At 38.1% G+C, this 27,587-nt stretch overlaps 1 protein-coding gene across 4 annotated transcripts in view; it reads left to right on the top strand.

The window, feature by feature from the left end:
* The first annotated feature begins 580 nt into the window (after positions 1 to 580).
* The window catches only part of fbxl15 (F-box and leucine-rich repeat protein 15), a 58,582-nt gene continuing 31,575 nt past the window's right edge, over positions 581 to 27,587 (top strand). Inside the window, exons 1-5 of one of the 4 annotated variants that reach the window (XM_008436881.2) lie at positions 581 to 912; positions 1,233 to 1,392; positions 2,674 to 3,176; positions 13,961 to 14,014; positions 15,028 to 15,208. In XM_008436881.2, the coding sequence (XP_008435103.1) occupies positions 887 to 912; positions 1,233 to 1,392; positions 2,674 to 3,176; positions 13,961 to 14,014; positions 15,028 to 15,193 (909 nt within the window). In that variant the 5' untranslated portion in view covers positions 581 to 886 and the 3' untranslated portion in view covers positions 15,194 to 15,208. Of the gene's footprint in view, positions 913 to 1,232; positions 1,393 to 2,673; positions 3,177 to 3,907; positions 4,136 to 4,220; positions 5,515 to 13,960; positions 14,015 to 15,027; positions 15,209 to 27,424; positions 27,536 to 27,587 lie in introns of those variants that run through there. The other 3 variants (XM_008436883.2, XM_008436882.2, XM_008436884.2) reach the window with 3 other exon arrangements.

The raw sequence follows: 27,587 nt of genomic DNA, 5'->3' as shown, positions 1-27,587 counted from the left end.
ATTTTATCGTAGATACTTTCATATTACTGAAAATGTAAATAAATACTTGTTTTTGAAGATATTAATTTTTTTGCCATTTTTCTTTCTCTAACTGTGTGTGTGCGTGTGCGTGTGTGTGTGTGTGTGTGTGTGTGCTTTATAAGATGCTTCGTCGTGCCAGTGATGTTTGAATTGTTGACGTTCAAAGCACTAAAGGGACATATAAGTTTCTCTGGAAGCACCTATTTTTGATGTGTAGAATAAAATATGTTTGGGGGAATTTTAAAAGTTAGAAATAATATTTAACATCCTGATTTGGGAAATGAGCATAACATCAGGTGGCTTTTTGAAAGAAAAAAAAAGACAGCTGTAACAAATCAGTCTACTTATAATCCCCTCATCTCTAGAATACAAAAAAAAAATCAGTCATGACGCATTCAAGTGTTCACCGTAAATGTTATGACCAGTGATGCATTTCCCAGGTTACTGCTATAAAACACGACAAAAAAATTCTGGATTTGACTAAAAAAATATTTCAAAATTACTCCATCAGAAAGGATTAGCACGTTACTTTTGTAAACGACTATAATTTCGGTGCATTTGCTTCTCTGGCTACATGATTTACAAACTAAATTGCAACTCAGACTAATCAGATACCCCATTATGTTGTGTTTTTTCAGTGGCAGTATTCAATCTGACAATTTTACAAAGTTCCGTAATCTTCTGTGAGACTATTTGCGCATTTTTCTTTGTTGACAATAATTGTTCCGACAACCAGTGAATGCAGCTTCTGGTTTAGGTTACTCCTCAAACGCTTTCCAAGATGCTAAGGCAAAATACGCTCCTTAGGTGACAATGTAAAGAACAGCTCGTCCTGAAAAACAGCGTATTACACAGCTGGTTCACAATGGACGAAGAAGGCAGATGGCAGACGTAAGTGGCTTTTAAAACGAGCTCATATCTCTAAAAAAAAACTGCTGAGTTGGTGGCCCCGGCAGACTAGCTCTTCGGCTAACAGCGGAAGCGTACGAATATTAACTAACAGTCACTGGAACGCAGCTCGTGCCATTTATATATAGCTGGCAATTAATTTTAACCATATACAGCAGCGCCAGGGCAAACGCAACAGCACTCAATGCTAATGCATTATATTACCCCATTGTGTGTTTACTCGTATTCGTTGAGTTTTTTTTTTTTTGTTTAAGCGTTTGCAGAGTCAAAGTTCAGCTGTAACAGGGTTTGTTTTCCTGCAGATGTCATCTCTTGGACCTGCCTTGGGAGGATGTTCTCGTTCCACACATTTTGTCCTACTTGCCGTTGCAGCACATTGTCAGCCTGCAGAGGGTGAGCAAGCAGTTCCACAGCCTCGTCCAGGTGTATCTGGCCAACTGCAGGACTTTTAATTTTTCCACCGTAAGTATACTTTTAACAAGGAGCAGTGCATTGTAGTAGTTTATAAATGTGAGGGAAAGGGATGCTTTTCAAAGTTGGATGAAGTAGAATGCTGAAAGGTGCAGATGTGTCCATCCCCCTTTACTCTGATATTCCTAAACTGCAACCTGCTACGTTTGATAGTTATAATTAACTGGAACGAATATTTTATTAAATTGAAATGACTTTTCTTGTAAAGTGCCTTGAGATGACATTGCTTTACAAATGAACTGAATTGAATTTGGAATCCAAAGAGCCATTTTTGCCTTCAGTCCAGGTCATATAGCTTGTCTGGAAGCTAAACTGTTCCATCATCTTTTGAAAATAAACAACATAATGCCTAATAAATGTCTCCTATAAGAAATGCATTGTCATTTTTAAAGAAACAGCATTTTATTTAAGTTTTCAGCAATTAGAATAAGCAAAGACAGAATGGTTAAAATTTTGGGATGTTATTTGTTCAAAATGATGTAAGCAATAATGTGCTGCTCAAACCCGCATTTAGTTGGTTAATCATTTTTAGCCAAACTCTTTAAAAATGATTGTGGAAGATTCAAAGAGCCACTAGCAGACCAATGTCCTAAATAAAACCCAGTACAAACAGTTGCCTTTAGATGAAACCTAGTAATTAGTGAATATAGTCCATCTCTGTGTAACTTTATCTCAGTATAAATACTATGCATTGTAAAGCTTTCTTGGAGATTATTAGTGACCAAACAAGACATGACCGGTCAAGCCAAGAGGCTAGTGCTAACTCTGGAGTAGATGCAGAAATCAACATCATATGGAGGATCTTTATATATAACTATTATAAGTTGTGTTCTCCATAAATCTGTCCTTTATTGAAGAATGTTGTTTTATAAAGCCATAAGAAGCCCTGTTTACTGTTGGCTACAAGCTGTGTTGATGACACAGTAAACAAGTGGAAGAAAGTGCTTTAGTTGCAGGAGATCCAATAGATTTTTTGCAAATCACTACATCATCCTGACTACAACAACCCCAGCTACTTTTCACAGAATATCGGGCAAACGTTTTAGTCAAGTTTAAGGGGTGAATACAATTCCTTGTCTCTCTTTCCAGACTTTTATTTTAAAAAAATACGTCTATCATTTTCCTTCTATTTGCACTACTCTGTATTGATTTGTCACATGCATTCACATTGTAATATATTAAAATGTATTGAAATTATAAATTAAATAATCAAGGGGGACTGTATTGGTTAGCAAAATATTTCAGCTCCATGTTCCATTTTAATATTTACAGATTGGACCGTGCATCCCCAAGGAAGCATTTTGCGCAATGTTAAAAGACAATAAAGTTCTCCAGAACCTGTCCCTTCAAAACTGTTCAGACTGGGTCACAGACAAGGAGTTGCTTCCTGTTATCGGCCAGAACCAGCATCTGCACAGGGTAGACATGAGTGGCTGTGCCTCCCTCACCCGCCACTCCTTAGTGGCCGTGTCCTTGAGCTGCACGCATCTCCAGAATCTCGGCCTGGCTCACTGCGACTGGGTGGACTGCCTGTCTCTGCGCAGCCTGGCTGACCACTGTGGGGGGCTTCGGTCGATCGATCTCACCGCCTGCCGCCAGCTGAAGGATGACGCCATCTGCTACCTGGCCAAAAAGTGTTCCGAGCTGAAGTCGCTGTCGTTGGCGGTCAATGCCAACATTACAGACGAGTCGGTGGAAGAGGTGGCCAAGAACTGCAGGGGTCTGGAACAGCTGGATCTGACAGGTTGTCTGCGAGTCCGGAACCAGTCCATCAGGTTTGTAATGTACTGATTTTAAAAGGGGAAACAATGACATAAGTAGCTTGTTAGCTTTGGTGTAAACCGCATTGTTATATACTCATTTGTAAGTCGCTTTGCATAAAAGTGTCTGCCTTTTATCCAAACACACATGAACAGATGAATAGAGAAAAAACAACACATTTAACCTTCCTCCAGCAACAATGTTTGACATTTTAGTCCAAATTAGCCCTTTGACAGGGCAGTAATTTGAACAATAAAACATGCCTATTTGTAGTGGTTTTCAAAAGTTTTCATACTCCTTGAGGTTTTTTAAGTTTTATGTTATTGTTTATTACCATGTAATAAGCAGTTAATTACATAAATTAAAATGAGCTCGATCATTTCCATTTCCGATAATTAATATTTTTGTCATACAGTTTTGTTTACAGAGACATAATTAATTTGATTTTTGGTTTCAGTTGTGTGTGTGTGTGTGTTTTTTTTTATTTCCATTTTATTCATTGTTTTGGTTGTGTTTTATTTTTAATATTCAATGTATTTTTCAAGTCCAGTGTAAAGTGTTCTTTACAAAACGAACGTTTATTAGTCTTTAATAGGGTAAACTTGCATGATATTATTGAAAACGGTCTCAAAACAACAATATTATTATCGCAATAATTTTATATACAGCTATACATAAAACACTCTTAAATCGTCTGATTTGATCATTCATTCATAAGTTCCCCTATTACTCCCATGCCCCAAAGAACTCTTGCAGAGTATTGCCCAAAGCTGCAGTCCCTGAGGGTGAATCACTGTCACAACGTGACCGAGTCGAGCCTCGACCCTCTCCGGAAGCGCAACGTAGTGATCGATGTTGAGCCGCCTTTACCGCGGGCCCTGGTGCTTCTTCAGGATATGCTGGGTTTCGCTCCTTTTATCAATCTGCAGATTTAGCCACAGGGAGAAACTCGAGAACGAGTTCACAAAGTGAGGTAAGAACAGCAGTTGCTGTCGGAGCTTTTTTTCGCCAGTTACATTGACATGGTGGTTTACAGACTCGTCTTGCTTTTGTTGCAGGTGACTGGCAGTTGTCACTTGAACCCATATCAAGTGATGGAGAAATGTTTCGACTTTTCAGAAAAGTATGGATGTGGAATAAAAAAACAAAAAGAGAACCTCACTGGATCGTGGTCAACGCTGCAAAGTTGGAATTTAACTGAAAATAAGTTTGAATTTAACATTCAAAGAAGAAAGCCATGTGTGTTTTTAGCCTTGCTGCCTCTTGTCCAAAATATATTACTGCACTTTTTATTCACTTAATGTCACAAGATTGCATTCCTAACCAAAAGCATAATATATCTTTTTTGTTGTTGTTTGTTCCAAACAAAATGCAAAGCTACAAATGGTCTTATGTTTCATTTAGAAACATTTACAATGTTTGAGTTTAATTAAACATTTTGTTTCGCTTGAGTTTACTTGCAGAAAGGGTCAGTTCACCCAGGGCACACAAATGCATTCCCAAAGCTGTCACTGCAACACTAGATATTTGTTTTAATTTATTTAAGGTTTAATATCTCTACTGTGGCCAATGCAGCGCTTGTATCCCCCCCACTGACGCGTTTTCTTGAAACATTTAGGTTTTATCTGCTGTTTCACACTTTGCCACACCAGAAACACTCAGAAGTAACTGAATCATTATATGTTGTTTTTGTGATGTGATTGAAGTGACCCTTAAAATGATATTGTTCTAAATGTACAGCCTCAGCACTCGTTTCAAACACAAGAATTTATTCAGACTTTTTCCCCATTAAGTCTGAGTAGATTTTATTAGATCTTGTTAAGCAGTTATTGTTCTTGGGACACGGCACAGGAATTATGTAAGCAGTTAAATGAAAAAATACGACCCGAAAAATTGTGTCCCTGCTGTAATTTGTAAAGCAAAACTTTTTTATGTATGCTGTCTTTTTTTTTTTTTTTTTTAAATCAGTAGTATAAAAACGGAGGGAATGAATATATCCTCCTCTATTTGTTTCCACTTTCCCTTTTTATCCAGACATTGTATCGTAAAGACAGATTAAGATCATGTGTTGATTTCACGCACATTTCTGAGTTCAATTTAAAGCTTCAAACACTGAAACTAAATCACTATAATAGCCCTGTTTTGCATTTATTGTCCACTTGATGGCATAGTGGGGCAAATGAAGCATCATGACGCTTTGGCTCATGAGTGGACCAATTGGAAAGAAAGTTTCAGTGCTTCATAGCCTTATCTTGCTGTAACTAGTAGACAGGTGTATGTTGTTCAAATAGGTTTCTAGTTGGTAGGTGATCAGATGTGTATTTCATGCAATAAAATGCCAATTATTTAAAATTTGTAGTGTCTTTTTTTGGGATGATTATTTTTTTTCTTTAATAATCTGTCTCAATATTGAAGTCTAAGACTACAAAGAAATTTGCCTACTTCTCCATTCTTTGTTCTAGATGAAAATAGTGAAAATTCTGTGACGATTCAAATTCTCATTCCCCCCACTGTAAGTGGACAGCAATGTCTTGGTACATCTGAGGGTGTTCTGTACTTTTTTCATCTGTTGGATATAAAAAAAAACCTCAGAATATTGTTTTACATCCAAACCCTAACTGTTTGTTCGCTAATGCTATCTACCAAATCTCTGAGGCCTTCACAGATCAACTGTTTACTGAGATCAAATCCAATCCAAATCAATTATATTTGTTGATTTACTGACTTCTGAATACCGTTAGTGGCAGCACTTTTGATTTTTGACATAATTTATTAAAAATGTTGCAGAAAAGTGCAGCAAATTCCTTAAATTATGAACTGACTATTGTACTACAACTCTCCATGATTGAACTGCCCTCTCTTGATCTGTTTACATGTTTCTGAATATAAACTGGCTGTTTATTTCATAGTACATTGAAATGGCATTCCTTTGTAAATTTTGTAAATTAAGTGTTTTACAAATCTCAGTTGAATTTAATTAAATTTGAGGCTAAAGATGTCAGCCATGTTGACCTGAAAAGAATGCAAAAACCACAATACATTATTTCCTCAAATTTCTTAAGAGTGCTTTTTTAAACCTAAAGAGACACAAGATGGCAGCAACGAGTCAGGATATTTGTCTTTAGTTCTGTTTGAGAGCCTCCACTGGTTTAAACTCCCAATTGATGACAGAAATATTACAGTTTTATAGCACAGATACATCACCAATAGTTCATAAAATGTTGCACTTTTCAGGGATTTGGAAGCAAAAATCTTGTAACTGACTTGTTTAGCGGGCTGTGACAACTAACATCAGCTTTAAAGGCCTTGTTATTGTCTGACGGAGCGAATGCACAACAAGAATTAAAGCTTTCCCCTTGTTGTCACAGCTTCTTGCAGTTTCCTCTGGTGGTCCACTTGGCAGACTATGCCGAGTCTAGTCTCCGCGACAACACAACAGGTCTATTTTCCACATGATGGCATGGTTTACCCCATCTGCTGCGTGCTGTCCGCGTTGGTTGTGTTTGTAGGGCTTCAGGGATCGAGCAGCATCCTTCTGTTGGCTGTGTTGATCTTCATAATTTACTACTGTCCCTCAGAGGAGGCTGCATGGTGCTCGTAGTTAGAAAACATTAAAATTTTAGCCTCTACAGTTGCTGGTTGCTTTTATGCACATTTAAGGATATCCAAATCAACTTAGTCGTATTTATGTCACATTTTTCAATGAATATATACATAAAAAGAGTTTGATTCTCTTTTATGCAACCTCTGTGCCTCTAAAAGTCACTGTAATGACCCAAAAGGCCCCAGTTCTTGTTGCAGAGCAGCGCTCGGTGGGTTAAAAAAAACATTTCAGGCTACATTCATCATCTAGGACCTCAATTAGCATTGATCTGCAGGAGGGAAAAGAAACATTGCCGCAATATGATATTCCATGGAGCAATTTCTGTTCCAGTGATTGAGTGTATGGGGGGGATTTCTCAAACACAGCCAGCCAAACATATTTTGTCTTCCTGTCAATAATCTGGCACTTGTCTAAATTATTGATCAATAGCAGCTGATCATTTTATACGAAGGCTCAGCAATGAAGTTGGTCCATTCCGTTCATGAAGCAGTTTTAGCTCCAGGCACTGTGTAATATATGGTACTCATTAAAGCAATGAATAAATCTAAGTTTATTCTCTGACTGCATATAAAGTCCTTACTGACGGTAAAGATGTTGTCCAAAGATCTGGGAGGTACGTTTATGCTTCTTGTGGATGCTGAGTCACGTAACGAATAAAAGAAGACTTTCATCATTCTAGAAAATACAAATAAAATGATCAATGTTTTGATTCTTTGGTAATTCAGTATGTTTGAGTCATTTTTATTTGAATTCAAGAGGATGAGGAAGTCAATTTTAGGTATATTCTCTTGAAAAATGATGCAAACTTTGTTTTTTTACGCCTCTTCAAATTACAATGACAAGTCAATGACCAACAAAGTATGGCGCATATCAAAATGATACATGGGACTCTGATATTTTTTGGCAATACAACTTTGAGGGGGAAAAAAAAGCCCTGTTAGCAGTTTTTGGCTTACTTGCAAAGCATTTTGCGGAGCAGAAAACTAACTACTGAACACACTGACGCAAAGGTAAACATGAGAATGGCAGTGTCATGCTGTGGAGATTTTACACAAACAAGGATGGACTACAAAATGAGAACTCTTTATTCACATATACAGCTCTGGAAAAAATTAAGAGACCACTGCACCGAACCCCATTGAAAACCTCATAGTTATTCCATTAGTGTTATTGTTTCTAAATGAATATGAGCTTGTTTTCTTTGCATTATTTGAGGTCTGAAAGCACTGCAGCTTTTTTGTTATTTTGACCATTTTTCATTTTCTGCTAATAAATATGGAATTTTTGCTTGGAATTTCGGAGACATGTTGTCAGTAGTGAATAGAATAAAAGAACAACGTTCATTTTACTCAAACATATACCTATAAAAAGTAAAACGAGAAATTGATCATTTGAATTTTTATATATATATATATAGTTTTCTTAGAGGACTCAGGCAGCATCTCTAAAGTCTTGCTTAGGAGCAATGATCAGAAATTAAATAAATCAAATTTTTTCTTTTCTCAGCCCACTGTCTCCACTGTTTTTGAAATGTACTTCATATAAGGCGAAGAGAGAATTACTGTAGCTGTTCAGATGGGCCTAAAATTTGAGTCAGAGATTTTGTTCATTTTCATATTTTTAATTAAGAGGCTTTCCCCCCCTTCGTCTTCCATCAGTTATTTCATTTATGTGATGTAGTTTATCTCCTCCAACCATTCACATACAAACTTATTGGATCCCGGGACTTAAGGATCCATCTTTTGGCCACCAGAGAAGCATAACTAATGGCAACATTACAGTGCCTTTGTGAGCGCGGGCATCAAAGTGTCGATCAACCAAGCAAGAAATAATGTTGGATTTAAAAAAAAAAATCTGCATGATTAAACGTTGGATGTTTAAAAATCTGCGAGGCTCAATTTAGACAGATTTTGGAGGTGGAGATATACTTCTTCTTGTGGGAGATAATGAACCTCTTAAAGGGTTTTATGGTTGTCACTGATGTAAGGGTTTAAAAATTTTTTCTTAATTGCCCGGGCTCTACGTAAAGCCAGGCATAGCCTCAGAGTGGAGTGACTGACGATGCAAAATATCTGGAAGTTTCAGCCACATTTTATAATTATAAGCTCCAGAGAATGGTGTATAGGAAGCATGTGATTAGATTCACTTAATAATAATAATAATAATAATAATAATAATAATAATAATAATAATAATGAATGAACAAAGAAATTAACAACAATAAGGAGAAATGACAACGCTGTCCATGAAAAGAAAAGTTAAAATTAATAAACGCAATGACACAAATAATCAGAGAGAATATGAAAACGATGAAACTGTTAATCAATGTGACATTTGTGACATTTGTCCTAAATTAACACAGAGCCAGGAAGACAAAGCTAGTGAGGGCGCTACCTTGTTCATCCACCAAAACCTGATCTAAGGAAACATGACTGGAATGTTTATTCATTTAATGTAAAACTTTTCTTGCTTTATATAGTAGATGGAAGCATATTTTATTGAAAGTAATGAGCACTTATGACAGGAGGACCCTTCAAACTGAGACTTGCTTTCCTGCTCCCCATGACTGGATTGTGTTTGTCTCAACATGCCACTCAGTTGGAGTTCTAACAGTACATTCACAAGGCTTCAAAGAGAACAAATGAATGGCTGTTTTTTTTTTGAAGGACAAAAAAAAAAGGGACAGGGCTCAACAGTATGAATATTTCTGCTTTTGTTGTCATCGTATGTCATGGGAATTGTTAATAATTAAATATAAATCCATTAAAAACATAGAATAAACAAGAGGTCGGATAAAAGTGACGAACATTACTTTGTGAAGTCTACAAGTCGATCAGGATCATAATAATTTAATAAAAGTGCCAAAAAGTTACGTTGTAAAGATTTTAAAACATTTGTTGGACTTGTACTCACAAACACTAAGAGCATATTTTGTCATGCGAAGCATCAATATCTCCTCCATGTATCGGAACATTTACGAGGGATTCACCTGTGAAACGTAGATTCACGCCTTGTATTTTAGTCCCAATCTTAAAGCGAGTGACCTTCATCCTCCCTCACCTATCTGAGCCTGACTCTGAGCACCTACCTTATATAAACACACCAACATCCTAATAGAGAATATGTACTTAGTACAAATATGATGAGGATTCATCTTGGCAGGAGCATTTTGCCCTCTTACTAATCTGGGCCGCTAAACTGTGAGTAACCGTGTTGAACCTGTGTCGTCCAGGCAACAGAGATCAGAGTTCAGTGTTCTGGCTTAATCACAGATCACATCTTGTTATGCTTTGGTGGATGCTGTGAGATGCACGGTTGTCTCATGTTTCACTTTGGATGCAGACAAAGATCAGATTTAAGAGGAGGTGAGATTTCCCTGCTGAGTGGTTATGTGCTTGAACTTTATTTCTAGCGTTTATTCCTAAAATGATAGATCATCTGCATAGATTTACATTTCTGTGGTGTATATTAGAAGCTATGCTTGTTACCGCACACAGTCTGGAACACAATTTCAAACTTCTACAGGTCCTAATATTACCATGCCGTCCCATATTTAGAATTCTCTATAAAGACTCACACAAAGGAAGCTCTCAGTGTTATCTAACAAATGGAGCACAAACAGCAAAATATGTGTTTGCTACAAGTCTCAGCCCACAGATTAATGACATTAACGAAGTTTCCATTAGCACAACGATCAGGTGAGACAGAGGCGTCCATGCGTAAATCCACATGACTGAATCGCTGATAAGAGAAAATGAAACACATCTCTACGGGCCAAGAGGGGCCAAGAAACGCCACTCCAAATTAGTCTGCGGCCCAATTTGTTGTTACTTCATTAACCGACCAGCATCTATAGAGCAGAGGAAGGGGGAGTTGTGACCAATGTTTTGGCCAGAAATGCCTTTATTAGGCATGTGGGAGAAATGAGAGCCGGGAGAGGAGCAGCGAAAGGGCACAAGGAATTTCACGTTGCTGTGAATCTTGATTGTGAAATAACCTTGAGTATAATGCCAATGTGGCAGAGCAAGCACTTTTATTTGTCTGTTCCTTTTTTTTTTTTAAAGCATTTTCAAAATCCCAGCCCATAAAGTAGAAAGTCCAATTAATAAACAATGTGTGGAAGGATCCTCAGGGTTTAAAACAATGTTCAAATCCAGAAGAATACGTGATTTAAATAGAAATATCAGCGTGACACATATAGTATTTCACTTTTCTTTTAAGCCATAAATCTCTATAGTTAAAAGTGGTGAATTATTAGTAATTACCCTCCTTGTTAAACTGTGACTAACTGCGGTTTTTGTAAAGCTGGGTTTAATTTAGCTATTCATGCTTATCTCTAAATAAAGACCATAAAAACATTAACATCTCACTCAAAAGAGGGTTACAAAGGCATGTGTACAGCTTTGAGAGTCCCACAAACCACAACAAGAAGAATGATCTAAAAGACATGGAGCAGTGGTGAATCTTCCCAGTCATACCAAAAATTTTCCAAGTTTGCACTGACACATTATCCAGAAAGTCACAAAATAATCCAGAACATAAAGCTCTGTATACCTGACTTTCTTTAAAACCAGTGGTCAACATGCAGTTAAAAATCTAGGTAGTGAAAATGCAATCTAGATTTATAATATTAAATATTTTACCTAGTTCAAACTTTCAGAGGTAATTTTGAAGTGTTAAGTGCCTGCTTGTTTGTTCATTTCTAACATTTTAAACCACTTTGTGTTACATTTGAATGTATGAAAAGTGCTTAAAAGAAAAGTGCTTAAAATCTGAACTTCTGACAGTTCTTATCCAAAAACCTTTAAGTAATGTCATAAAGACCATGGACGTTTAGGATATGAATATTACTAACTGCTGCATAACTATTTAAAATATAACATAAACTTGTTGTACTACATATACATTCACCAGTTGTTAATTGTGAATGTACACACTCTCCTTTTGACTGATTCATATATCTTAGAGTGGCAAATGATGTGCAATTAGCGTTGTTGTTGGTTATTACCAAAACAAATAAGCAAAGTAGTATCTATGCTGATGCAAGTTTTGAATCGTACTTATTTCTTCAGTAACAAAACCAAACATACAGGAAATACACGAATACGAAAATGTCTGTTATTCTTACATCTGGTTTCTGCTGATGCTGATGTTTGTGAAGGAGCTAACACTTGTTCGGTTGAGGCCGGAGCCGTTTTACTGATGTGTGAGCATTCAGTAAAATGATACTGAAGCAGACTGCTGACACCAAAAACAATACCTCATAGACCACGATATAAATCACTTACAACACAGGACCATCTCCCCAGTGTCCTTCAGTGTCAAACTATATCACTGTTAAAGTGAGCAATGATACAAATAGAAGTGTGGTTTAAACTTTAACGTCTCACGGAGAAAATGTCCAGTGTGTCGAAAAAGTATTCACACCTATTAAACTTTTTCATCATGTAACATCCACAAACTTCAGAGTGCTTTAAGGAGAGACTATTTGATTAATCATGACAAAGTAATGCATAGGAGAATGATACATGGCTTACAATTATTTCTAGAAATGAAAATGTGCATTTTTGTTCAACCCCTTTTTATACTTGAATACCCCTGGATGAAGACAGGTTTAATCGACTGCCTTCATAAGTCAGCCAATTAGTAAATAGAGGTCAATTCAAGTGTAAATACAGCTGTTCTGTGAAGGCCTCTGAGGGCTATACGATAGCATTAGTGAACAAACAACATGAAGACAAAGAAACACACCAGATAGGGCAGGGATACAGTATTGGACAGCTGGGTTAGTCTTGAACCACCACAAGCTACAAACCTCTCACTGTTTCCAAAAATAGAAACTGTGGCACAGTTGCAGACCTACAGAGACAATGACCTTAATACAACTACAGCTAATAACAGTGGATTTAGAGGAAGTCATATTCTTGTTTTAGAATGGCCTAGTCAAAGTCCAGACCTAAATCCAGTTGAGAATCTGAGACAAGATTTGAAAGCTGATGTTCACAAGCCCTCTCCTTGCAATTTGTCTGAATTTGGAAATATCAGTTGTAAAAGCTGATAGAGACAAAGGTACTTCAAAAACTATAGCAACAAACGTTGCATACACTGTACTGTGTTGGGCTGTTATATAAAAATCCAAATTTAGGTTTGTATTAGTCTTTTTGTTCATAAATTAAAAGAGCAGGAGATAATCTGAAATGAATGAAAACATAAATATGTTAACACAGTGGCTGTGAGATCCTAAGCCTGCAGTAGACATGTAGAGATTCACATCATGTATGGGGGCTGGGGGGCTTCTGTGCACTTATCTGTTGAAACTGTCTGTCTGGGATGGGTTGTTCCTTATCTTTTATGCCCCACTAATATCCTCAGGAGACCGGCACTGTTTGGCACCCTGAAATCAGTTTTTTCTTCACCGCATGGGGAAGTCGGCTTGGGTGGAATCGTGGATGGGGGGCCTGAGACGTGGATGCCATATGGCCTATTTTTTGTTTTATTCTCTGTGGAGTTTGTGCCTTTGGGATTCTTGGCCTCTAAATGCACACACGACTCTTTGACAGATGCATTTTGGTATTTCATGTTATTTGTCACTACAGACATATCACTTTGATTCTGTCATTGTTTTTAGGAAAGACAGATAATTTTTCAAGTTGTTTCCTATAATGTGAAAATGTTATTTTTTTTTACAAAAATCTTATGTCTTGTTATAGATGTTTTGCCCAAATAAGAGAAGAAGGAGGAACAGGAAAAACTATGATATGTTCTTTGGTGATATTACTTAAAAACAAAAAATAAATATGATGTTGTTTCCCTTATTTTTGCACTATGATCTTCAGGATTTTCAGTTGGATTCAACTTAAATGATTGACTTGGTGGCAGTAGCAGCTTTGTTGAGAGATTCCTTAGCTGTGTGTTTTGCTGAATAATCCAATGTTGCTTCAGACTTGTCTCACTGGCATGTCTCAATATGCACAAGTGCACAAGTATGGGTCTGCAATTAGTATGTGCTGAAAAGAGCCCCACACCACAATGTTGTCATCTCACACTGCATGGAGTTTCTTAAGGGTGACGTGCAGTGTCATTCTTTATTCAAACACCTTGTGTCCAATGACATCCAAAATGTTTAAGTTTGCTTTGTTGTGGCCCAACCTATATTCGCCAAGATTTTTACTGGCTTCTTCCATTGTTTTGCAGCACTCCTGAAGCTAGCATGAGGATGCTTTTTCTTCAGCAGTGGAGTCTTGTGCGGTGAGTGAGTGTTGTTATTGTGAAAAACACTGGACTACAGTAATCCCTGGCAATTTGTTTTGATTTCTTTGAGTGTTTACTACTTAGGTATTTACAGACATCTTGTGTGAATTTCATGCCAATAGGCAAATGTGATATATGTATTGAGAAATACTTTTAAGTGTTCAGTACTAATTATTCTGGCTTTTTGCAGCCAGAATAGAGAAAAAGTCCATCCATCCATCCATCCATCCATCCATCCATCCATCCATCCATCCATCCATCCATCCATCCATCCATCCATCCATCCATCCATCCATCCATCCNCATCCATCCATCCATCCATCCATCCATCCATCCATCCATCCATCCATCCATCCATCCATCCATCCATCCATCCATCCATCCATCCATCCATCCATTCATTCATTCATTCATTCATTCATCCATCCGTCCATCCATCCATCCATCCATCCATCCATCCATCCATCCATCCATCCATCCATCCATCCATCCATTTATTTATTTTCTGTACACTCTTGTCCCTAGTGGGGTCGGTAGGGGAAAAAAGTCATAAAACAAAAAAATTAAACATAAAATAATGCCAGTGTGATGTATCAATAATATAAAAACACTACAGACAATATTGCCATAAATCCATATGTAATATATTTTTTAAATATTTATAAACATTTATTTTAAATTCTGGATTTACTGGATTAATTTTACTGGATTTAATTCTTTGGAAGCTGATATTTTACGACCGCGTTATAAATTAATTAACCAGGAAAGAGTTAGAAGTGTATATATAACTATTTTTGCATTGAGCAATACAAACTTTTTTTTTTCAAATGGTACACATATTAGATAAAGAATTTTCAGTGTCTAGGAATTAACAGTAAAATAAGGAATGAATGTGAACATGTTTGTTGTGTGTAACAGCACGTGTGTATAGAAAATAATATCTTGTCATTTTTGTTTTTTCTTTCTTTCTTACTCTCTCTCTCTCTTCCTCTCTCTCGTCCACCCATCAGCTCGCACTGGGTGCACTACTTTATTTGGCCAGTGGAGGACATGCTTTCCTCACAATGCAAAAGAGACACGCAGTGCTTTGCAGAAGTGTCAACACCTTTAAACTTTTTTTGTAACAGTTTGTCACAATACAACAATAGACGTCACCATTTATCACTGCAGTTTTAAGCCCAAGACTATTTATGTGCAATTATGCACATAAATAGCAGGAATAGTGCATAATTGTGAAGTGGAAAGAAAATCAATCATACATGACTTTCAAAGCTTTTAGAAAATAATTTTCTGACATGTGTATTTACATTCAGCTTCAGGTTTTCTTCCAGGATTGCTTCCTTGTTCCTGCTGAAGAAAAAGCCTAATCGCATCGTAATGTTGCCGTCACCGGGGATAATGTTTGCATGTTCCCTCAGCATTCCACTAAGATGAAACTTGATATTACTTTTATTAAATATATTGTTACATAAACAAGAAAACTAACTTACAATGCAATTATTGTAACATGCTCATTTTGAGAAAGTTGAAAAATAGATAATAAAAACGCATCAAGAAATGTTTCAGTGTTAGGGTGGGTTCCTGATAGAGCTGAACTTAACACCTTGAACTTAAATAGCTGAACAAGTTTTCATGTGGCCCTGAAAAAGTTCAGCTGAAAGAAGTTAACTGCATTTGAATATAATACCCTGCCTGTCAAAGTTCCTTGTCTTTTACAGAAAACGTTTCATGTTTTTTTTTTATTTTGCCATGGATGATGGAGAGAGAAAGTTCCTCCCACTTTCTGGGATGACCAGCTTTTCCCACACAGGTGTAACTCAGAGAAAGGTGAATCTACCGCAGCTCAGTATGTGACGCAGTCTGAGAGACCTCCATCAAACGTTTTTTTTTTTTTTTATGAAATAGATTGAGGACAATTTTCTTGCTGACAGGTGGTCTACCTGGAAGGCCGGGGCTCCCCGCCAGCTGCATGTCATTTCTATCAAATGTGGCCGGGGTCTGTCAATTAAGAAAACACAGGGCAATCTGTGGCTGCTGAAAGAGATCTCCTTGGCCCCGCTCCCAGGCTGAGAGACGGCTTTTTGTTCCCAGGCATGTCTCACATACTTTCAGGGCGCAGATAAGCTCGGGCTTCATGAAGCGCCGCTTTATGTTTGCCCACTGTAATGTCTTTGTGGGGGTCAGGGAATATGGGGAAGCGCTGTCGGCAAAAAAGGTAATACCCCCCCCCCCTCCTCCCACACACACATTATGAGGTCAGGAATCGAAGCCACAGGTTAGGTGGTCCTGAGGCCTGGATGAGGGGCTGTTTCCCTGAATGATCTATTCCTCCCATGTAGCCAAACCCTTTATCCTCTCCCTTCACCATAATACAAAAGACATAAACTGCAAAAGAAGTAGGAAGCTTTAGCTGCGAAATCGGATAAACACGGACTCCATTTCTCAGTATGCCTGTTTGGAGGGTAGGGGATTTGTTTTTAGTACCTGCCGGACCACCCACAGACAGGTAAATATCAAGGTGGGGTGAAACATAAGAGGAAAGAGAAAAAGGTCTGAGACCCACTGCTGGGTGGGGGTTCAGGTGAGAGAGGGAATCTCACAGGCCGTCTGATTGGTTCAACAAAACATGGGATCTCTAATAAAGTAATATAAAAAGGAATGTGTTATTTTTCCAATATATATGAACTCGATTAACTTTAACATACATTTAATACGTTTATAGAAAGATTTGTCATTTTAGTACTTTCCTTCATCACCTAAACTTTGTGTGAATTACACATTTTTTTACCTGTTGATGTATTAACTTTAAATTCTAGTAAAATGTCAAGTGAAAACATAAAGTTAACCATGACTTGGTTATAGTAACTTAACTCATTTGCTTTGTAATTTTTTCCTTCATTCACACACATACAGTATATGCAGTCATGTGGGTGCAAGAGAATTGGACTTTGTTTGGGCCTTTCGTAGATTTAAACCATTTCATTGTGGTGGTGGCTGCATGTTTAGGGTTGTTGTTCTGTTGGAAGGTGAACCTCCACTCGGATTTAAAGTATTTTTGTCGCCTCTAACAAGCCACCTTTATTTAGCACCATTTATATTTTCATCGTCTCTGACCAGTTTCCTTGTCGCTCATGAAGAAACATGATTCTGCCACCATCTTTGTGTGCAGTGTCAGTTTTCCACCACTTTTCCGTAGCTGCAACATCGAAGTGTGTGACTATTACTTGTCCTATCGACAGATTTCCCACACCTGTTTGTCTTACACCATAGGTTTCTGCAAGACATTTTTATCCTCCTGTTTAAGTGGGAGAACAAGCTGTAGTTTACCCAGAACGTCCCATTAATAGGTCATAGGTAATGAGTCCATAGCGAACAGGCTCGTCTCACCCACTGTAAAGAACTCTTCTCAGTTCTATCTCCGTTTTGAAGCAAACATGCTCAAGTTTCTCCTTTGAATTTCTTAAACCTCCAAACTTTAAACCCCACAGTAACTTTATGTATTATAATTCAAAATTAGGCCATGATTTCCCCCCCGCCTTAATCTTCAGAGAAAGACTGGTGAACTTTGAATAGAAGATTGACTTTATTAATAATAATTAATTATCTTAATCTTAATCTTTCATTTTGCATTCAGAAACCTTTTCCTTATCAAAATCATCTGTAGAGTTAGTGTTAATCACTATGTTATTTTGTTAGGAAATATAGCTTAGCATGAGCTCTAATTAGTACAATAAATGTAATTTCTTCTTTGAAATATTTCATGAAATCATGATTAAGAAAGAAGTGCCAGTTCTTTCTTCACCCAGTGCAAGATGAGAAAACATACATTTTTGAAGGTACTTCAATACAAACAAATAATTATTAAAAAAACTCAAACCTATTTAAATTGCAACAGTAAGCATTTTGAATTGTAGTGTCTCAACAGAGGGACACAAGTTGATGCCAAAATGCACGACCTTCCCAAATTCTATGTATCTGAAGCAGCCATATGCAAAAATGAAAGAAAACAAAAAAAGGACAAATAAAAAGCTATACATTAAAGGACTATTAGGGATTAAGATAAAACTCTTTGTGTGGGAAAACCCTTGAAGATGTGTACTTCCCCAACCATCAATTGTGATTTGCATGCATAAAAGAAAAATGAAAGTTGCTTTGGCTAGCCGAAGTAACTCTAACCCAGAGGTATCATTTCTGGCCCGGAAAAGTGTGTTTGATGTTTTGATAGTGCTGGTAAATGTTTTGTTTTTGATCAAGACAAAATCTGATTTGCTTTTGTCCGCCTGCTCACCCCCCCGAAATGTTAACAGCCACCGTCAAAAAAGCTTCCCTCACAGGCGTGAGGTATTTAATGTCCACTGGCCTATGGGTGTGGTTCCATCAGACAGATTTAAGAGCATGCTGAGTGCTCTTGAAAATTAGTTTTTTGGCAACTTCCTTGAATGCACACTCTCCCAGCAAGCCACCAAGGCTTTGTCAAGAGTGTGCTGGTTTAAGCTTGCAGCTTTTCGAACCTCCCATTATGCCTGACTCAGTCGGGCAGAAAGCAAAAAGAGCCCTCTCTGCAGTCATGTGGGCATGCCGGCATTATACACACTTCAGTATTAGATATTTGTGAGTCATATAAACAGAAGGGAGGCCACTGAGGCTTCTTGAGGAAAAAACTTATAATTGGGGGAGTTATATAAGTGTCCAAATCCTCCTCCAGGGATTTAATTTTTTCCCCCCATTGTGTTTTTTTTTTTTTGTTGCAAAAAGCAGAAGGACCTCATAGGAGCGGTGACAAATCCTTGGACACAAAGACCACACTGATGCCTTTAAATGCTTGTAAAGTCAAATTTAAAGCATTTACTTGTAAACATCCAATTACTGTTGCTTTAATATGAATACGCTTATTTCTATTCATGTATTCCAGACTCGAATGCTGCTTCGCATTAAAAAAAGTAGAATTTGTGAAAACACAAAGAAAAACAGCATTATGAAACGTAAAAATGTGTATCAAAAATAAACGGGAAATTTGGAACACTCAAATCTCTTTATAATATTTGTTCCTCCCCTTTATATTTTTAATCCTACACCTTAAAGCGAACATTTCTGTCTTCTTCTCTAAGACATTCAGCTCTATTTAGCCTCATGCACCCTTGTGTAGATTTGTTATGGTTCTCTTCTTCCTTTTCCCAATTATAAACTGTATAGATTTCCCAATGGTGAGTCCCAGTCCTCTCTACACATGTACAGCGTGCGTGTGTGTGCGCGTGGGCACATGTGTGTTTGGGCGTGCAAGTCTGTGGCTCCCTGTTGGCCCAGATGCCGGGGTGTGTACAGTGTGTAAATCTGGGGCTCGTTGGGTTGTTCAGGCATGACCTGGACTATGTCATCCCTTGTCTTGTGAATGCCTCCAGCAGCGCTTCCTGCTTCAGATCTGACCGACGAGCCTCACAAACAAGGATTTAGGCCATCTCGGTTCCCCCGCCATCCCCCACCCGCCCCTCTGCATTGCCAGCGAGTTCAAAACTGTGGCTGAGAGTCACTGCTTCTGATGATTTGTGGAAGAAGTACTCCTCGAAAGCTTTAAATTGCAATGTCTCCATGTTACAACCATATATATATTTGCATGTATGTATGTATATTTATCACAGCTTGGAAGATTCACTATTTTTTGAGGCTATTGCCCTGCTGTTCTTTCATCCTGCATCTTTTGTTCAGTTCGATTCACTTCAGTTCGCGCCAGTTGATCCCAGTTATCAAACACTGCATGAAGTTCAATTCATTATTAAAGTTGTTAAAATTGGCTTAAATGTTTTCATCAGTGAGTTGCAACAATCCCTCACACTGAGGATGCATGCAGCGACAGTGGAGAGGAAAAACTCTCTTTTAACAGCAGAACGTGGCTCCAGCAGGTTTTTATCTTCTCTTGACTATTTCTCGGAATAATCCCTTCGTTGCCTGGCCTGTCAGTTTAAGTGAGCAGCCATGTTTTAGTAAGTTTACAGTTAAACTTTTATAGATTAGACTGAATAGAGTACAGTGGGAAATTCAAAACCCAGTTTATTGTTTTATAACCTAACCCAACTTTCTCTCTCTCTTGTCTGCCGTGTGCCTTGGTCTTCATGATTCTGTTTCTTCAGTAAAGTTCTCTAACAAGTCTCAGCTGTATTTGTACTAAAATTTAAATTGGAATTCCTTCCACTTGACAATAATGCACAAATGCATCTAGGGCTACCACAGCAGACCCCAACAAAACGTTGAGGATTGTGGATGTAACATGACAAAAGGTGAAAGAGCGGTATGAATATTTTTTTATTCCCAAGGAACAACCATAAAGCAAATGTGTAATCTTTGCTATCCACTCTGCAAATAATCACAGACAGTGTATGTGTTTGAAAAACAAAACAAATGGTTTTATTAACTCTTCCTGTTCAAGAAAAGCTGTTTGCTGACACTAAATTTGCTCTCTTTCTGTCACAGATAGCACCAAAAAGAGATTTACTGGCAGATCTACTTGCTGTCAGTGGAAACAGAATTCACCCCCTTTGTCATGTGGGAGAATTTAGATTAAAGATCTCCGGACTGATGGCACCGCAAATACTAACACAGCGCCGCATTTAAGTGAGTGCCAGGCAAGACCAGCCCTAAGACAAGCACACAGCATTAACATGGTGCCGCTGAAATCAGATTATGTATGAGTTCAATTGACTTAATGGATTAAAAGAGACTAGATCCTATTAATGAAAAGGCTGCCCTACGGCACTGCCCCAGCCAATAGCAGGCTAATCTGGCATGCAAATTAAATCCTGCCTCAATATGCCTGCCTGTTTAATGTTATCCATTACACAGTTTCGGTTATTTATATATACTAATATAAGGGAGTAGGCTTATAAACAAAGTGAGGGAGGGGTTTGCTCTATAAATGGTGCTGAGCTATTTCCCCCTCGACCCCTGGAGCTGCTACTGGAGTAGGAAATAAGGAATCACACCAAAAACTACTATAAACTGTGAAGGATCAGTTTAATTTAAGCACTAGTTTGTTTTCACTTTTTGAGAATTTCGTTCAAGCCTGCGCTGCTTTGAGTGAGCCCATCTAAAGTGAATTAGAATAGAATGGAAAACGTATTTTATTTCAGTCATTCAGTTCAAAAAAGATAAATGAGAATATGATACGGACTCATCAAACACAGTATGGTGTATTTAAAATGTTGATCTCTATTAATTGTGTTAATTATGTCTGGAATTTTGAGTAAAATACATCCAAACATTTAGGAAAAATGTTACAAAAATGCCAATGCATGGGACAGTATGTCCATATACTATATGGCATATGCCCTCCTGAACTCATACTTGGCTGGAGTTTGTGTTTTGGATGAATTGCTGTATCAAGGCAACGTGGCATGAGGTGTTAAGGAAGGCTGTTTTATTAGCAGCCGTCAGCTCTTCTGTGATTGTCTCGTATCATCTTCTTGGCACTACTTCAATAGATTCTCGGAGGAACATTGGTCGGGCCAGTTTGGTACTCAGTAAACGACAGGGACAGCATGGCCACTAAAGCAGCTAATGGTACTTTTGGCAGTGTGACTTTGGATCAACATCAGCCGTCACATGGCTTTCAAAATGATCTCTGATTGTGGAATCTTCACACTCAGACCTCTGGGACCTTAATTTCCAAATGAAATGCAAACTTTACATTTAATTTGAGAAGAAGACTTTGGACCACCGAGCAGCAGCAGTCCACTCCTGTCTAGAAATGTGATTTTTAGGGTCGCGATGTGAACTCGTAGTCATAATTTGGCAGTCGGCCACATTTAAAGTTGAGCCCGTTGTCTGTTAAGCTACTCCCGCCTCTTTTACTCCTGCTATGTTTTTCATGCCTGGTTAGCTCGGAGCCTGCTTTGTTAGTATCAGAAGGAATACGGGTCAGGGAGAGGCCAGATTTCACCTGACCCCTGCTGAAATATTTCAGCCAGGTATAGCTGTGTCTCCAGTCTGAAAAATAAAAATAAAAATGAGCCTCTCAATCTTGCTTGGCTTGAGTTGAAAGTGGAGAAGTCGTTGTCAGACATTAGTGACAGGTGTCTTTCAGCAATGAGCAGGGCCGTGCAGAGGCCACTAAAGGGGCAGGTGCTCAACAACAAAAAAAGGGCACATCTAATCGCATTTTAGGACAGAATATTAACAAAGCCACACAGCTTTCAGAGTTTAATAAACAATGATAAATTACAAAAATGTGACAATCAAAGCTAACGAACATCTCCATATAGAGCATAACACTATGCCTATGTAAGATATTTTATAAGTAATTTCTTTCTGCAGGTCTACTTTGTTATAGGAATGTATTGCAATATTCAAATTGCAAGATAGCAATTTAGCAAGATATGTAAATCAGAGCTAGACCACTAGACATATTTTGTCTTTACAGAATTACACTATTAAAAATATAAACAAGGGCACAATGTAACCTTTTAGTGTACTGTAATCTATAAAACAGAGCTTCCTGTTTGCTGCAGTGGAGATGAAGACGGTCCATTCAGGAAAGCAGAGCTGCATCAAACTTTAATGTGGAACTGCAGAAAAAAAGAAAAAAACAAAAGCAAAAATTTAATTGTTAATGCATGCCACCATGAGAAAAGCCTACTGAGTTTTGCTTAAAATAAAAAAATAAAAAAATTAAATCACACATTTTGGACTCATGAAGTTAACTTTTTTTGAAAAACAAATTTATTTGCCCTTGTCAGAAATCTTTTCTTGCTATTCTAAGTTTGTTTGTGACTCAAAGTTTTGCTTGTGATTCTCATATGACATTTTGAGCAGGGCCTAAAATCACAACAAAAGATTTCTGATGTGTGCAAATAAATGTTTATGTTTAGTAAAAATGAGTTATTTATTTAAAAAAGTATTTTAAACAAAACTTTTTTTTTAAAAGAAATCATTACAATTCCAAAACTTTTGATTACAATTTTATTTTACTTAACTGAGGTTAGTTTTTTTTTTTCCATTGAATAATTAGGAAACAAATTTAACTTCATACTCTGTGAACCAGATCCGAAACTTAAAGTCTGGGTTGAGTTTTTTTCCCCTTCATTAATGTCACTTTTATTACATTCATTACATCTATCATGGTAATTCAGGGTGAGTTATTTTTAATTCTAAATGAATATCCTTGTTGGACTTTTATTTAAGTGTTATCCTCCTTCAAGATACATTTACCTAACGCCAGAATAAATGAAATGTACATTATGGAGATGATCGGTTTTGGACGGGCGATGTGCTCCTATTGCATAATAAATACTAAAGAATGACTGATATCATTAAAGATACAGGGGAGAAACTTTTTAGTTATCTTGCTTTGCTAGCAAAGTTGTTAGCTAGCAGCAGCTAGTTAATAGCACAACAACAACAGCCTAATGTCTGTATGATAAAAATACTGAATCGATAGATAAGAACAGTTTCTCCTCACCTGGCTGTCTCCAAGTGAGGAGAAAGGCAGACGCAGAGGCCTGTCAGTGTCTGTTGTATTTCATTACCTCTCTGCTTAAACCGCGACTCCGAGCTGAAGCAGAAACGATACGTTCAACGTTTTTCGGTCATCTGACAAGTAGCATGTCTACTCCACTTTATTTACCAAAAAAGTTTTTTTTTTATAATTCACCAAAAACTGTTCTGTAATCTGGAACGTTCGCTACGTTGAGCTCCAGTTAGCCGCCTTATCTTACTGCGCGAGAGGCAATTGCGTCATGAGTCACGGGCAAAAGGTCAAAGGTAACAAGGTGACCTGCTTATTATGTTGTACAAAAAAGAAACAAAAAAGCAAAGAATTTTAGCACATGTTTTTATGTGTCAGAAGAGGGCTTAGGAAATAATAATGCAAAAAATAATAATAATAATTTTACCAAAAGGGCACTTGGGGGCAAGGAGCAATAAGGGCAGGTGCTCAAGCACCCCCAGCTCCCCCCTCTGCTCGTGCCTGGCAATGAGGTGAAATCATTGCTGATATTTTTTGGCATTGCTTTGCCAAAACATGCTTCCCTGCAAACTGAAAAAAAAGTAGCACAAGTCTGTTCCAATCTGGTTCAACCCCTGTCAAAGCATACTTCAGCAGGAAGCAGCTTTTTGAGCAAAATTGAATCAGACGCGAATTGAATATTTGCTGTTCATCTGACACGTGTTCCCTCACGAATATAAATAAATAAAGCCTTCCCAATGCAGGTATGCTTGAGCGTGTGCACCTCATTTCAAGCACAATTAACTTGAAATGGAGTGCTGCAGGATCAATAGTCCCCATTTGATCCAGAGGGGTGAAGGGAGGTGGGGTGGGGTGAGGTTGGGGGGTCTGTCACTTCATGGAAATGGCACACATATGGTAATACAGCCAGCTTAACAACAACTTGGAGGATTTACTGTTGCCGTTTTCGGGGCAACATGAATAACAAACAGTAACCCGCTCTTGGGAGCCATCGTCTTTTATCCCAGCCTCAATTAATCTTAAAAAGAGATACCATTTGAAGCTAATGAACAGGGGGGTAAAACTAATGCATATTGATATCAAGAGGTGAAAGCATCAGATTGTCTGTAATGCTCAGAGCCATGGGAGGGGAGCTGTGTGGTGCAGAATCGCAGCTATAGGTCGCCTGTCTCTAGTCGCCTGCCCAACAAAACAACATAAAAAGATAAATGAACACTGAATGACCCTGATGTGGCCCTGTTCCTTCATCATATAAATAACAAAAAAAGGAGGATGAATAAAGCAGACCGTGCTGGGGGCCAATTCCCCAACGGGTGCTTATATAAAATGCAACTTTCAGGCGTTCTCCCTGCTCAGAATGTCGCATTTATTTGCAGGACTCTGTTTCAATTTAAGGGGAATGGCAGCTGAAGGAGGCACAGGGGACAGTGTCTCATCACCGCCACTTACCACTCTTATAGGCCTGCTGCCGGCGAGGAAAACCTCAGCAGGCAGCTCCACTTAAACAGTGAAGACCTCCACCAGTCAATGTAATGTGGGGAGCTCTGATGGCCTCATATTCCCAGAACCCGCGTGAGTGTGTGGGTGTTTGTTCACGTGGACGTTTATGTTTGCTGCTGAGAGTTCAGTGAAAAAAAAAAACATTGACAGTGTTTTAGAGGGATGAATGTCGTAGCAATACGTCAAAGGTTTTTCCATCATCTTCCATTGCTTTTAATTTGAAGTTTGTCCAAAAATATTTTATGGTTTTCAAGGAGCCTGCTCAGAGTTAAAGCAGTGAATTGTGCTGTCTTTTTTGGTCACAGTTTCCGGGATTATTTGATCTGAAAACTATTAAGATGAAAAAAAAAACAAAATCGAATGACAAACTGAGACAAGATGTGGAAGCATCTTCAAGAACAGCAGTCAGGGATCAACAGGGAAGAAGAGCAGGTCACTGAAACCTTTAACCTCCACGTGAAATATATACTCCATTCGCTCTTTTAGACAACTGCTTTAAAAAAAAAAATCAAATAAATATATAAAAATAAAGAGTTAACATGCTAGCATGCTCCTAGCATTTTCTGCTGCGCTTAAAAGATCACCAGTGGGAGCTGGATACTGCCTTAGAAATGTGTCTAATAGTTGAAAAAAATCTTTTCAAATGTCTTTCACACTCTGAATGGATCTTGGGCCTTTTTTTTTTTGCTCAGGTCAACATTATAAATTTGACTTTAAATCACATTCATTCCCTCTGTACATACCTGGTTTCTCTCAGGGTACTCTGGCTTCCTTCCACAGTCCAATAACATGACTTTCAATGTCACTGGTGTCTCTGATGTGTACTTAGGTGTGAGTGTGTGTGTGCATGGTTGTTTGTCCTGTGTGTCTCTGTGTTGCCCATTGATGCAGTGGCAACCTATCCAAGGTGTACCCCGCATCTTGCCCAATGACCAGTGGAGACCAGTGGAGCTCCCCCGTTACCCTACACAGACAAGTGGGTATTGACAATGGATGTGTCTTCCCTGGTTAAATAAAGAAATAATAAATAATGTAGACCCATCAGGTCATCATCACCTTGTTTAAGGAATAGAAAGAGATAACATTTTAGTTTCTATGCTCTTCTGTCCTCCAACCAGCTCCCTAAATTCCTGAGGCATGCAGAAGCTCCTTTAAATCAGGGCTGAAGCCTTACTCTTTACTGCAGCTTTCCTATAAAGTAAAGACCCAATTTTGCCATTTCTGCCATGTCTTAGCTTTTTATGTGTTTAAATGTTTACGTGCATTGAATTTTTGTTAAATCTGTTATTTTTGTTTTCTTGTGAAGCATTTTGAAAAGCTGTAGGTGTACATTGTTTTAAAAATGAAAAAACTTGCCTTCTCATGTTGCAGAATAATGCCCACATTTATCTAGTGCTAGTAGGATCAGAAACAGAAAAAGAGATTAGCTAAATAAAATTACAACATAAATCTAAACAAATAGCATTTTTAAAAAGCTACAGGGAATCCTTGAAACTCTAAGTATACTAAAATATAATGATTTTACACCATTGCAGATTATTCTCTGAATGTGTGGATAAAGATTTAATAGCAACAAACTGCCCCAAAAGTGACACACACTGCAGTTAGAGAAACAAATCTTATCTTGTGAGTTCTACCTAGGAGTCAGTGCGGATCCAGACTAAAACAGTGGGACTTGCTGCCCAAGGACGTTCCTGAGAGTGCTCTGGAAAAGATGGCATACGGACATTGCTTGCCTAAAGGGTTAATGTTGATGAAAAGCAAACAAACACGTCCATAAATAGGTGCTCTCCCTGCAAGAAGGACTTCATACGCTACGAGCTCATTTGAAATTCAGCTGAACGTCTCACACGATGGTCGAACATACAGGGCTGACAACGGGGGGTAAATTAGAGCTTGGAGATGAATTATCAAACAATTAAAAAAAAGTGAGGCAGAGCCAAAGGGAAACAGAGCACAGATGATACTGGCAACAATTGTTGGAAGTCTTTTTTTTTCTGGGTTATAGGGATCTGTTTTGTCTGCTGATGTAAAAATGGGTAAAAAAAGAAAGAAAGTTGATTTCAAAAGTTGTTTCTCAGAAAATAACAATAATAATAATAAAAAAATGGTTAAAATGACAGGGAGATCTGTGACGAGGGGAAATTTCTGTTCCCACTTCATCCTGTGTTCCTGCTGTTTTCATTTTGGTTTCAATTAAAGATCCCGAGTGTGACTCTCTGAGAGAAACCTGCCTTTAATTAGGCAGTCCAAGTTCATGGAAACAATTGTTGTTTCCCCTAACATGTTCAATTTGATGAACCCCAGACTCCAGTTTCATTGCTGTGAGTGAACAAAGCTTCGGGTCCCTTTCCCTGCAAGCTGCTTTGCAACTAAAATGGCTAACACTTTTTGAATATCCTTAGTTCGTAGAGATACTGTATATTTATGTAGGTGCTTTTTTTGGACTGCAGGTGGGCTGCTTCATCACTGATGAAGAGGTCAGGAGCTGGCGAGGACCACATGGTGAGAAGCAGGCTGCTGCCTACTGGTCAATAATCTATTAAAGGACATCCCTCCTCCTTCGCTACGTGACTAATGCCTTTCACTGAGATGGTCTTCCAAAGGTTAATGCTG

Source organism: Poecilia reticulata, linkage group LG19 (assembly GCF_000633615.1).
Source record: "Poecilia reticulata strain Guanapo linkage group LG19, Guppy_female_1.0+MT, whole genome shotgun sequence".
Taxonomy (NCBI): domain Eukaryota; kingdom Metazoa; phylum Chordata; class Actinopteri; order Cyprinodontiformes; family Poeciliidae; genus Poecilia; species Poecilia reticulata.
This window is presented reverse-complemented; position numbering and strand designations above follow the sequence as displayed.